Below are 12,212 nucleotides of genomic sequence, written 5' to 3'. Positions count from 1 at the left end.
TTGTAATTTGTTAACCTTTTTGCTATGTACAGTACTTTTGAGGCGCTCAGTCAGCACATAGCTATTCTTTCACAAATGCCAAGATGACATGGCGGACGTTAGCGTTCAATGTCTGCGACCTCATGTGCCACTAAGACTGTGGTAGGTAGACAATACTGTCTGAGAGTGCAGAAATGGTAACTAACCAGAATTAAGCTTGTTTGTTTATAAATTTGTAAGAGATATAGTTACTAAAATATACTCCTCCCCTTTTTTCTCTTAGCACGTAGTCCGAAGATTTCACACAGTCACAAACTAACAGAGCTTTAGAAAATGACAAATCATAAAGTCCTGTATGATAGTACTCCTGGTTGAGGCAAAGGGGTTACTAGGCTCCCAACAGCACCAAGAGCACATGCCACAAAGGCATCTATGTCTATACCCCTAATGTTTCACAGACTTACATCTTTTAATGTCTCAGAACCTACACCTAATAATTTTTGGTTTAGGGGAGTACTGACTCTAGCTGTGCTGACAAGGGGCAAGAACATGAAAGCAGCTGTCAACAATTGCGTGACATTGGTTTGGTTAGAGTCCTATTACACAAAAAAATTATCGGCCATGGCCATTCTGAACAATAATTGTTTTGCGTAATCAGCCAACGTGCACAATATTGACTGATCTTTCAGCATATTCTATAATTCTGACAATGGTAGCTATGGTCTGCTGGCCGTCACTCCATGTAATAGGAGCAGACCGACACTCTCTTTTATGGGCAGCCCCTCCTGCAGCTCCCCCCTCTTCTCCCCGCTCAATGTCTGTGTGTGTCAGCGATCGGGGAAGGAGGAGGAAGAGAGTGCAGATCTTACAGGTTGGCCCTCGTTTCCTCCTGTAGATCCCTTTGTCTAATAGGACTTTTTCATCCTGGAGGTGAGCAGTAGAGATGAGCGGACCGCTGGACTTTTGGCGCTCTCTCATAATGCCTGAGATCCCGGCCGCATAGTTGCGATCCCGCGAATATGCAGCCAGGATATTCCAGGGAATTCACCATGGATTCCCTGGAATATCCTGGCTGCATATTCCCAGGAGCGCAACTATGTGGCCGGGATCGCAGGCATAATGAGAGAGCGAACTGCTTTCGGAATAAAAGTCCGAACAGTTCACTCATCTCTAGTCAGCAGATTTGTATTATCCCTACTTTGTAAAGGAACTTTCTTCAGTAAGAAATCATCTCATCTTATCTCCTCTTTTCTTACCTTCCCTCGTTTAGGCTGGGTTCACACTAGGTATATTTCAGTCAGTATTGTGGTCCTCATATTGCAACCAAAACCAGGAGTGGATTAGAAACACAGAAAGGATCTGTTCACACAATGTGGAAATTGAGTGGATGGCCGCCATTTAATGGCAAATATTTGCTGTTATTTTAAAACAATGGCTGTTATATTGAAATAATGGCAGTTATTTACTGTTATATGGCGGCCATCCACTCAATTTCATCAATGTGTGAAGAGATCCTTTCTGGTTGCTATATGAGGACCACAATACTGAAATATACGTAGTGTGAACCCAGCCTTAAAGTTTCTATAGCATCTTAAACAAATATAACTGAAAACATTTAGATAAATATTAGTGGACTGTTTATCATAATGTGACTCAAAAGTAGAAAAGAAAAAGTTAATGTGCTCTATAGTCTTTTGTTTTATACATGTATGTTGTCTGTGAGTTTATGTTTTGACAAACTAATGAAAAATGTATTTTTCCTTTTTTTTATCATAGGTTGTTAAGAGTTTTGACATGGTATATAAAAGAGGAAGAGAGCTTCTGGCAACTGATACCTCTATTTCTTATTCTCCACTAAATGTGACCAATGGGTCAGATGTTACTTGTATCCTTATTTATGCTACCCAATTTTATATCAGAGTTAACAAATCCCTCGAACTTGATCTGACAAATGTTACATTTCAAGTACCCTCGGCAAACACCAATTTATCTGACTGCTCTGCTACCAATACCACGTAAGTATTCACTTACTTTAAATTACATTTAGGGATGGTCCGAACCTGCCGAGGTTCGGGTTCGTACGAACCCGGAATCTCGGCAATGATTCCCGCTGTCTTAAACCTCCGTGCAGAGGGTGGATACAGCAGGAGGACCGCCTGGAAAACCGGGATACAGCCATAGCCATAGGCTGTATCCTAGTTTTCCAGGCGGTCTTCCCGCTTTATCCACCCTCTGCACGAAGGTTTAAGACAGCGGGAAACATTGCCGAGAGTCCGGGTTCGTACGAACCCGAACCTCTGCAGGTTCGGACCATCCCTAATTACATTGCATTTTAGACAAGTTATTGATGCCACAAAATAGATTTTGTTATATTAAACAACAATTAGGCCGGGTTCACACACTCCAGCCGGGATTCCATTGATTTAAGCGTAATGCATATTTTGAATTAATTCAAAATATACATTGTGTGAACGTGGCCTAAAAGTCTAAAAGACAATGTTGATGCCAGGATACTTTATCCCGTTCAGGACCAGGCTAATTTTGGCCCTAAAGGGTACCTATCATTTAAACAAACTTCTGACATGTCATAGCAGCATGTCAGAGGTTTGTATCGTTGGGGGACTGGGTGCTAAGACCCCAGCCGATTACTAGAATGAAGGGGCAGACTCGCTCAGCAGCATGCACTCTGCACCTACATCTCTGCGACCACTTATAAAGTCGTGGTGGAAAGAATTATAACAGTCTATGGAACTTCCATTAGTCACTTCTACCAGAAGTTTCATAGGCTCCATTATAATTCTGTGAGAGCAGAGATGAAGGGGCACTACTTGCACTGCTGAGCATGTCTGCCCCTTCGTTCTACCAATCAGCAGGGGTCTCAGCACCCAGACCCCCATTGATTGCTATGACATATCAGAAGTTTGTTTAAATGATAGGCACCCTTTAAGGACAGAAGCCTATTTTTCAAATTTGTCTCACTTTATGTGGTTATAACTTATCTAGGTGATTCTGAGATTTTTTCGTCATGACATATTGTACTTTAGGGTTAGTGTGAAATTTTGTCTGATATCCCTTGTGTCATTACTAAGGGCGACTGCCTGTGGTATGTAATTGCTCCCCAGATCATTACACCAGCAGTGTGTTGCTCCACAGCAAAGGCAAAACTGAATTGCTCACCTTAAAGAGGTACTCTGGCTCTTCAACATTTTTTTATAAAGTGCTGTCCTTTTATAAAACATAATAAACATATAAAAGCCCTATTACACTAAACAATTATCGTCCGTATTCGGCCTTTACAGACGATAATCGTCTAGTGTAATAGAAGGACGATGTTGGCTGATCATTGCAGTCGTTAGTCTGTTGACTGACAAACGACAATCTAGAGATCACCCAGGCAGCCCCCCCCCCTGTGCAGCTCCCCGTGGCCCCCCCTGTACTCACCCATGTAATACACGCGGCGGCAGCGAGCGGGGAACGAGGAGCAAGTGAGTGCCGTCAGTCGCCCCATGTAATATGGGCTTTAGTCTTACTTTGTCATGCTCCCGCAGTTTTCCTGGGATCCCTGCTGACCATTGCCACTTCCGACAAGGTGAGTCTGTCCCAGAAATGGCAGCGGCAGCAGTCAGCGGGGAATCCAGAGACGCCACAGGAGGAAACAGTGGAGTGCGGTAAGGGAACAATATGATGTGTATAATGTTTTATATAAAGGCAACAGTTTGTAAGTGCAGTAGTACCCATTTAAGGACTGCCTGGAACATTCAGCACCTGCTTGCTGTGTGTAAGCGCCCTTGAGGGTACAAACCCACTTGACGTATTTGCTGCGTGAATCAGTCTTAAAAATAAGCAGGCAAAACGCAGGTTGGCTTTATACAATTGTTCTGTGTTAAAATACGCAATTGCGTATTTTTGAAGCATGAAGCTACATGCGTTTTTCGCACAGGTTGTTAACAACTGATGCTTTGCTAACAACAAGCTTCATGCTTCAAAAATACGCAACTGCGTATTTTAACGCAGAACAATCGTATAAAGCCAACCTGCGTTTTGCCTGCTTATTTTTAAGACTGATTCAAGCAGCAAATACGTCAAGTGGGTTTGTACCCTAACTAACCATTGCTCTCAACACCTCCTAACAATTTGGTCAAAATTCTCTAGATAGCAGGCAATTCATTAAAACGACCATTCTGCTTCTCTCAATCCAATGATGCACAGTCTTTTCACTGGGCATCATAGAGGCATGTCTAGCAACCAACAATCTCTCACCAAGAGGTACGCTAGACCAAGTGTCTACTCAGATGACATATCTGCCTGAGACATAACTGCATGCCATATTTTGCAGCAATCCAATATTTCTATCTGGGTGCATTTTTTTTTTATCAATGTGTGTACATAAATATAAGATTAAGGTTGCATAATTTCTGAGGTTCTTTTTATATTATAAACATAAATTAACATTATATTTGTAATTTTAGCTTGTCATTATTATATTCACTGAATGAGAAAGGACTCAGCAGCCTTGAAATAAGGTAAGCAAGAATTAAAACTGTATTGGAACATTGCTCTTTTCTCTAACCAGATCACTATTAGAAACTCTGTTCACATTTTGTACTGGATGTAAAGGCATCTTTAGGGTATATTCACACGAACGGGCTCGCAGCGAGATTCTCGCTGCGAGCCTGGCAGGTCCTGGCAGTTCCCACACACTACATACTTGCTGCGGTCTAAACGACTGCAGCGAGTATGTAATTATACCGCCCTTAACCCCTTCTGCTCCCGCCCGGCTCCCCCGCTGTAAGCATACTTTACCTGTCCTTGCTGCACGGATCCAGCGTCCTGCTCTCCCGTCCGGCCAATTAGTTTGTTGCCCAGCCGCAGCCACTGATTGGCCGGACGGGAGAGCAGGACGCCGGACCCGTGCAGCAAGGAGAGGTAATGTATGCTTACAGCGGGGGCGCCGGGCAAGAGCAGAAGGGGTTAAGGGCGGCAGAATTACATACTCACTGCGGTCGTTTAGACCGCAGCGAGTATATAGTGTGTGGGAACTGCCATGACCTGCCGGGCTCGCAGCGAGAATCTCGCTGCGAGCCGTTCGTGTGAATATACCCTAAAAGTGCTTTCTCTAGGCTACATTCAGATGCGGCAGATTGGGCTGTGTTTCTACAATGTAAAAATAAGAGCAAATAATGGCTTTTTTTGCACAATAGTGGCCGTTATTAATAGTCATGATCATTATTAGAGATGAGCGAACCTCTAGCATGCTGAACTTTCGGCATTTATTAGCGGTGGCTGCTGAAGTTGGATAAAGCCCTAAGGCTATGTGGAAATCATGGATATAGTCATTGGCTGTATCCATGTTTTCCAGACAACCTTAGAGCTTTATCCAAGTTCAGCAGCCCCCGCTAATCAAATACCAAACGTTCGGGTTCGGATCGACTCGAACCCGAACCCGGTTTGCTCATCTCTAATCATTATTAGTCATCTGTTATTTGCTCTTATTTTTACATTGTGGGAACATAGTCTCATTGTGGCTTTTCATCCTGATATTTAAAACAAAGTACAGTGCCATATATGTGAATTTTTTATTTTTTTTTTAAAAGCTTAGTTTAGTGTCCATTTCAGCACATGCTTATTCTCTCACAGATTTTGCAACTGATAAACTGTGGATACTGTATGTCACACATTCGTTCTTGAGGATATTTGTTCTACTCCAGCTAAGCCAAGCTAAGCAAAATTGGATTGCTGGCTTCACACTGCCTTAAAATCTTTAAAAACCGCTAATAAAAAGGCCATGGCAATCTTTTTTTTTTTTTTTTTTGCAAAATAGTTTAAAAGTTTTTGCAAAATGCAGCATGCTGAGGATGTGCCTTTTTTTTTTTTTTTTTTTTTGCAAACTGGCGTATGGTGTTTTTTTCCATGGCTTTTTGGTCACCTTTTAGGTCATGTGATGTGAACAATTAGGCCATGTGGTGGCAGAGGGAAAAAAGTTCAGCACACTCAAATGCTGCTCAGTCAATCACTGACCAGACCCACTGTGGCCAGTGATTGGCTGAATGGCCTGTCAGCTCAAAGCCTGTTTTGAAGATGGAACCACCAGGAAGCAGGCAGAGGGCAGGAGAAGACAGGGAGCTGGAGAGGTAATGTATAACAGCCTATTCAATCCAAGGCCAGTGTCAGCACCCGACTTACTTGGGCAAGTGCTTGCTTCCCCCAGAATGTAGGGCACCAGACCCCAGTGGAGTGATGCCACAGCCTTTCACCCTCCAGTTCCCAGTTTTACCAGAAAATTAGGGCCTCCAGTATGTCCTGATATGCCTGCCCCATCCCAATAAGCCCCACCCTTGGGCACCAACCGCGGATAGAGGATTAGCCTGAGGGTGCAGGGCCAGAGGATGAGAGAGGAGGCTGTACAGCAGGAAGGCACTGCCAGTTGGAGGTCACCCAGCATCTTGTATAGTAAGTATAATAGGTTCAGGTTCAATACCTGTCTTACTACTTTTGCACAATAACATTTAAGAGGTATTGTGGCGAGAAAAAAAGATGTTTTACTTTCCTTTAATAAAAATATTTAACTTTTTAAAGTAAGAAATGTTTACATGCTTCCTGGTATCTCCAGGTGCTCCGCTGACTGCAGCTGCTTCTTCCATAACAAACTCATCTGAGTGACACCTGACAGTCCATCTCAGAGGTGGCAGCAGTTGCAGTCAGTGGGGGACCAGAAGACCTGTATTTACAGTAAGTTAAATAGTTATGAAGTTATTTTATTGACATATAAAATATAAAATACATATAGTATGTGAAGTAGTTTTAAAGTTGATTATATTGACATACTATAATGACATAGTATTTACAGAGTGTTATTAAAGAGTCAGAGTGTTATTAAAGAGTCAATGTCATTAAAAATAGCCATTGGTATGATATTAGGGGGAGGGAGCACAGCAGCAACAAAATCCTCTTTGATAATGTCAAGTTCTTCTTAATGAAAGGTACTCTTAAAGGAATAAAGTTTAAATCACTAGCTTCAAGGGTTGTACTATTTGGGCAAGCTCTTTTAATAAAGAATAACTAAACAAAAAAAATGTTTGGAGACCAGTCAAACCATAAGCAATGCCACTATAATAAAAGATTAATCCATTGATCCTTATATACATAATACATTATTGAGCCTTAACCTGTAGTTTTTGAATTTAGTACTTTAACATTTCTAAATGTGAAATATATTAAACCCAAACCAATAAAATTACTTGCTCGTTAACACATTCAATATTTAAGATCTTTAGTAACTGTATTTTTATAAATGACCAGGCTACAAAAGTTTCTCTTTCTTCTTATTTTAGATTTTATATGACTAATACATTTTACCCTGGCTCCGCTAGAAACTGGTTCAAATTAGAATCTGTTATGTTAATTCCCGATCAAGATATGCTGAGGAATGCTTCTTTTTATACAACATATGCCTCTGCACCTGCAGAATACTCCTATCATTGCCAGCAAATAGGAACAAGCTCTGCATATGGCGAGAGATTAGTTCCCTCCAATAAAGAGGCGACCAACTGGGAAATATTCATTTCTGAGTTTCAGGTGAGAGCATACTCAACTTGTTTCCTTGTTCATCATGAGAATGCATTTTTGAACTTATATTCACACATAATACAACCACCTAGTGGTAACAGCCACCATGCCCATATATTGGAATGAGAAATTGCATTATTGTCTATCAAACAGTAGTTTCTATAATGCCTTAACGTTCTTTAGGCATTTCTACTAAATATAAATTATTACTTAAAAGGTATAAATACACTGGAGGGTCACAATTTGAAAAGGGCACTACCCAAAAACTTTTTTTTACATGTCACAGGGACATGGGAAAAGTATTGATAAGTCGAGGCTCACTACTGCGACCCCTTCTGATCAGGAGTACGAGCAGAGAGATGTGCGCAATAGCGTAACAATCTCTTCCCAGGCAGCTCCAGTATAAGTCTATGGGGCTGTATGGACAGAGCTCATTGACAACGAGAAGAACAGCATGCTGCTGCCCCTGTCTCCCCACTTATCCTCCTGATCCCTGTGACATTTCTTTTTCTTTTTTTTTATGACAGGTACATTTTACTATCAATTAGCCAATATGCAAATCAATATGACAATGACCCCTTTTGGTGACTCAGCATTAATTTATATTAGTATTTTTTGCATTGTACTAGATATGACCAAACCAAAATTAGGACATTTATAAAAAAAAATAAAAAAAAAAGGACAATTTTAGCCACTGTCCGAAGCTTATATTTGGTTAGTACAGTCTGTTAAAATGTGACGCCATTTAGCATATTACTGTCATTAAATTTGCCTGTAGCTTAAATGCTGATAGTTTCTGTGTAAAGATGTGACTTCTATTACTTATTTACACTATTTGGGTCTTTTTTAAGATGTTAGATTTTATAAACTGGTCTACATTCTGGTAAAGAATTTAGCAATGCCCATTAAGTTGCACTAAAAAAGGTAATTCATAAAACTAGGCTTTAGTATTACAGAAGTAATTCAGAAAACTTCTTTGGTAACATATCATATCTAATGCTTATTTGCTAATTATAAGAAATTTACCTTACCTAACCTACAAACTACCCTACAGCATACAAATCTGACCTGTTACCTCTATATTGCAGATTCAAGGATTTAACATAAAAAACAACCAGTTCTCCTATGCAAGTGACTGCACATCGTTCTTCACCCCTGCAATCTGGATGGGACTTGTGTCCTCTATTATCCTCTTGTGGATTCTGTCTTATGGAATTTTCATGATTATGCAGCTAACAACAAATGATAAATTTGATGACCCCAAAAGTCAACCGCTGTCTGTTCCTCAAGGAGAATAGAATTGTATACTTTTATTGTAATGGATGCATTTTCCCCAGCTAATTCTGTCTAATTTTGAAATAAAACCCTCTCTGATGGAAAGCCTTGTGAAAGCATAATAAATATTACACAATGTCTTTTTTCATGTTTTTTCCTATATTCTTAGAAAATCTATACTTCTACATCAGGACTCACTTCTCCATGATAATAGCTGTCCATGTGTGCAAAGGCAACATGGAGTATTAGGCATTAGCATGGCGTCCTTAGACTGTCTAGTCTAAGCTTAGACATACTACTACTTTGCTTACTTCTAGTCCTAAATATATCCAATTAGATCCAAAACAGATATAAGCTATGGGTGTAGTTCTTGGCATAACTCTAAACTAGATTTTGAAACATGTATTACAATACAGTAAGCTTTAAGCCAATAGAAAACCAAGTGAAGCTAAATTACTGAAACTGGTATTTACAAGTATGAAAGTTCTGCTTATTCAGGATTACAGTGTTATAGTAAGGTAAGAGCTGGAAAATTAAATAGAAAACACTGTAATTTACAACTATAGTCACAAATATTGCACAATACTTTTGTATTCACAACAAAATATTAGAACAATGAAATTCTTTGGCTGTCTGTATGAATCCATGAGATGCTGCTTAGAGTTGGAGGTAATTTTTTTAAAATTTATATGGCTGTTGCCTTAAAGAGTTTTTCAACAAAAAACATAAAGTAAATTAGAAGTAGGGATGGTCCGAACAGAGTTCGGTTCGGGTTCGTAAGAACCCGAACCCTCGGTAATGATTCCCGCTGTCTGCCCGCTCCGTGCATCCGAATCCAGCGGGAGGACCGCCTGGAAAACTGGGATACAGCCATAGCCATAGGCTGTATCCCAGTTTTCCAGGCGTTCCTCCCGCTGTATCCGCCCGCTCCACGGAGAGGGCAGACAGCGGGAATTATACGAACCCGAACCTCGGCGGGTTCGGACCATCCCTAATTAGAAGTCAGGGTAGCAACAAGAGTTTGGCAATTATACTTTTTTTTTTTTACAGAGGTATTGATATTTTTCCACTATGCTGTGGCACACAATTTCGTTTACTTTTGAATTTTTCTCAGAAAACTGATGGTACAACATTTTGTCAACTATAAACTATCCATCCTTATTTTGTACCTAATAAATGTATCTATTCACATTCTAAACATAGGTGCGCTACAAACTTTATTACTATTTGGTTTACAGACAACTATTTTATTCACAACTTATATGCACCCCTATCTCTACTTAGAACTATTTATTGTGGGCGACAAACAGATGATAGCTTATCAATATGTTTTGCTAGGAAAGCACCTTTAGGCCATGTTCACACTTTGTAAAACACCGGCCGTTCTGTGACCTGTGCTGAATTGGGATGTGGGTGCCTCAGTGTGCGCCCGCATCCCAATTCACCCTAGCCAACAATGGAGCATGCGGTCTTGTCAGTTTTTTGTGCGGCTGCTAGTGATTCCGGCCAGGATTCCCTCTATCCGCAGCACAATGTAAGTTAAGATTAATACTAAACTTACGTTGTGTGAACATGGCCTTAGGGTGCATTCTCACGTACAGGATCCGCAGCAGATTTGATGATGCAGATCCACAGCAGAATTGATGCCACAGATATCAATGTAACTAAATTACTGAACACAGCATTAAATCTGCACCATCAAATCTGCTGCAGATCTGCTGTGAATCCTGTACATGTGAACTTACCCTTTTACTGGGGGCTTTCATTTCTAATAGTAGTTGTGCACCGTGTCACTGCACAACACAGACTGACAGAAAACTACAGCTATCAATGGGTGTCGTCACTCTTGTTGACCTCCGAAAGTGACGACACGCATGGGGTCTGTTCAGGGTCTTCTACCTTACCTGATCCTTGGGTGATACTTCTTCTTTTTACGATTTAGTGGCTGTACCTGGTCTTTGTTGTGATACCTGTGCTATTCAGTGTAATCGATCTCTTTTCATTATTTGGTGTACACTGCAGAACTTTACTTATTGTACTATATGGCATTGTCTTAGTGCAGGTTTCCAGATATATTCATTACTTATAGATGTTGTAATATACTAGACTAGTGTAAGCTGCTTTGATATAGGATCCTTACTGTTTACTTGGATCATGTAATTCTTAGACTGTATGATAGGATTCCCTGATGAGTGAGTTATTTGACTCTCCTTCCATTGTTCATCATAACCTTAGTGTGTGTTTTTTATTTGTTTTCAACCCTTTGGTGTTTTTTTCTGTGAATATAATAAAGATTGTTATTATTGTCTACAAATTATTGATGGTGTGTGTGCTTATTTTTATAGTGTCTATATTTTTTCTTTTTTTTTTGGCTTAGCAGGCTGTCACTCTTTTCTCTAGATTGACAGCTTGCTCAGCCAATCACAGGTTGCGGTGCTGTCTTTTCCTATTCAGTCTGTGATTGGCTGTCACTCTTGTTTTAGGAGTAAGAGCCTGCTCAGCCAATCACAGGTTTACTGGGACAGAGCAGCATAGGGAGCAACAAGACTACACATGTGGAGCGTGGACAGGTGAGAATGTTTTCTTTCTTGTGTCCACTCTTTCCAAACCTGGCCGAACTTTGCAAAAGGTTTGGTTCAGTAGTGAACAGAATTTTTTGCAAAGTTCAGAACAAATTTGGGTTTGGAAGGCTCAGTTCGCTCATGTGTACTGCATTGATCTGTATAAGTAATCGCATGTTTATACAAGTTCCCTAGAGTGACCTAAAGACTGTGTAAAATTTGTTAAAAATGTTTAAAAAAAGATTATGCACAGTCAATGGCAGAGGCAAAAAAGAAATACAAAATTGCATATCATGCCCCAAAAATATTGGAAAAAAATTATCAAAAGTATCTAAAATTTACATATATGCAACCTAGGTACTGATAAAACTGCTGAAAATGAACTCTCACATAGCCTAAGAGACTATATTTGAAAGTTTGCACAGTATCCACTGGTCTATGTCCCTGATTAACTGGGATTCTGTGAACATCAGATTAGTCATGTCGTAGCCCTAAGATAAAGTAAAATAAATCAGCCAGCTTAGAAGAGTCTGATGAGAAAGATAAAGCCCACCCTTGGGGATCTACTTGAAAGAACAACATTATTATCCCAACTCTCTAGTTCTCAGACCCTGAAGACCGAGGTCTAAGGTGTAAATAAAGTTTGCAGCTATCCCTGAAGGTGACAAATGGTTTCCTATCCTCAGAAACACGCTCATGGAGTTTACTCTGGATTTCTAACTGCATCATGGGAAGAGGTGCTGACATTTAGGCGCTAATGTTGCACTCATTACAGTAAATCAGTCCTAGATCAGCTGAGTTAACTCATGTACAGTATGTGGTCCACAAAAA

General features: G+C 40.3%; 1 protein-coding gene across 1 annotated transcript in view; it reads left to right on the top strand.

Annotated features, from left to right (window-relative positions):
* Nucleotides 1-11,134, top strand: part of LOC138796900 (V-type proton ATPase subunit S1-like) — a 70,286-nt gene extending 59,152 nt beyond the window's left edge. Inside the window, exons 8-11 of the mRNA XM_069976635.1 lie at nucleotides 1,756-1,994; nucleotides 4,449-4,502; nucleotides 7,311-7,554; nucleotides 8,634-11,134. Of these exons, the coding sequence (XP_069832736.1) occupies nucleotides 1,756-1,994; nucleotides 4,449-4,502; nucleotides 7,311-7,554; nucleotides 8,634-8,843 (747 nt within the window). The 3' untranslated portion in view covers nucleotides 8,844-11,134. The remainder of the gene's footprint in view (nucleotides 1-1,755; nucleotides 1,995-4,448; nucleotides 4,503-7,310; nucleotides 7,555-8,633) is intronic.
* The last annotated feature ends 1,078 nt before the right edge of the window (nucleotides 11,135-12,212 follow it).

The sequence above is a fragment of the Dendropsophus ebraccatus genome, chromosome 1 (genome assembly GCF_027789765.1).
Source record: "Dendropsophus ebraccatus isolate aDenEbr1 chromosome 1, aDenEbr1.pat, whole genome shotgun sequence".
NCBI lineage: Eukaryota > Metazoa > Chordata > Amphibia > Anura > Hylidae > Dendropsophus > Dendropsophus ebraccatus.
This window is presented reverse-complemented; position numbering and strand designations above follow the sequence as displayed.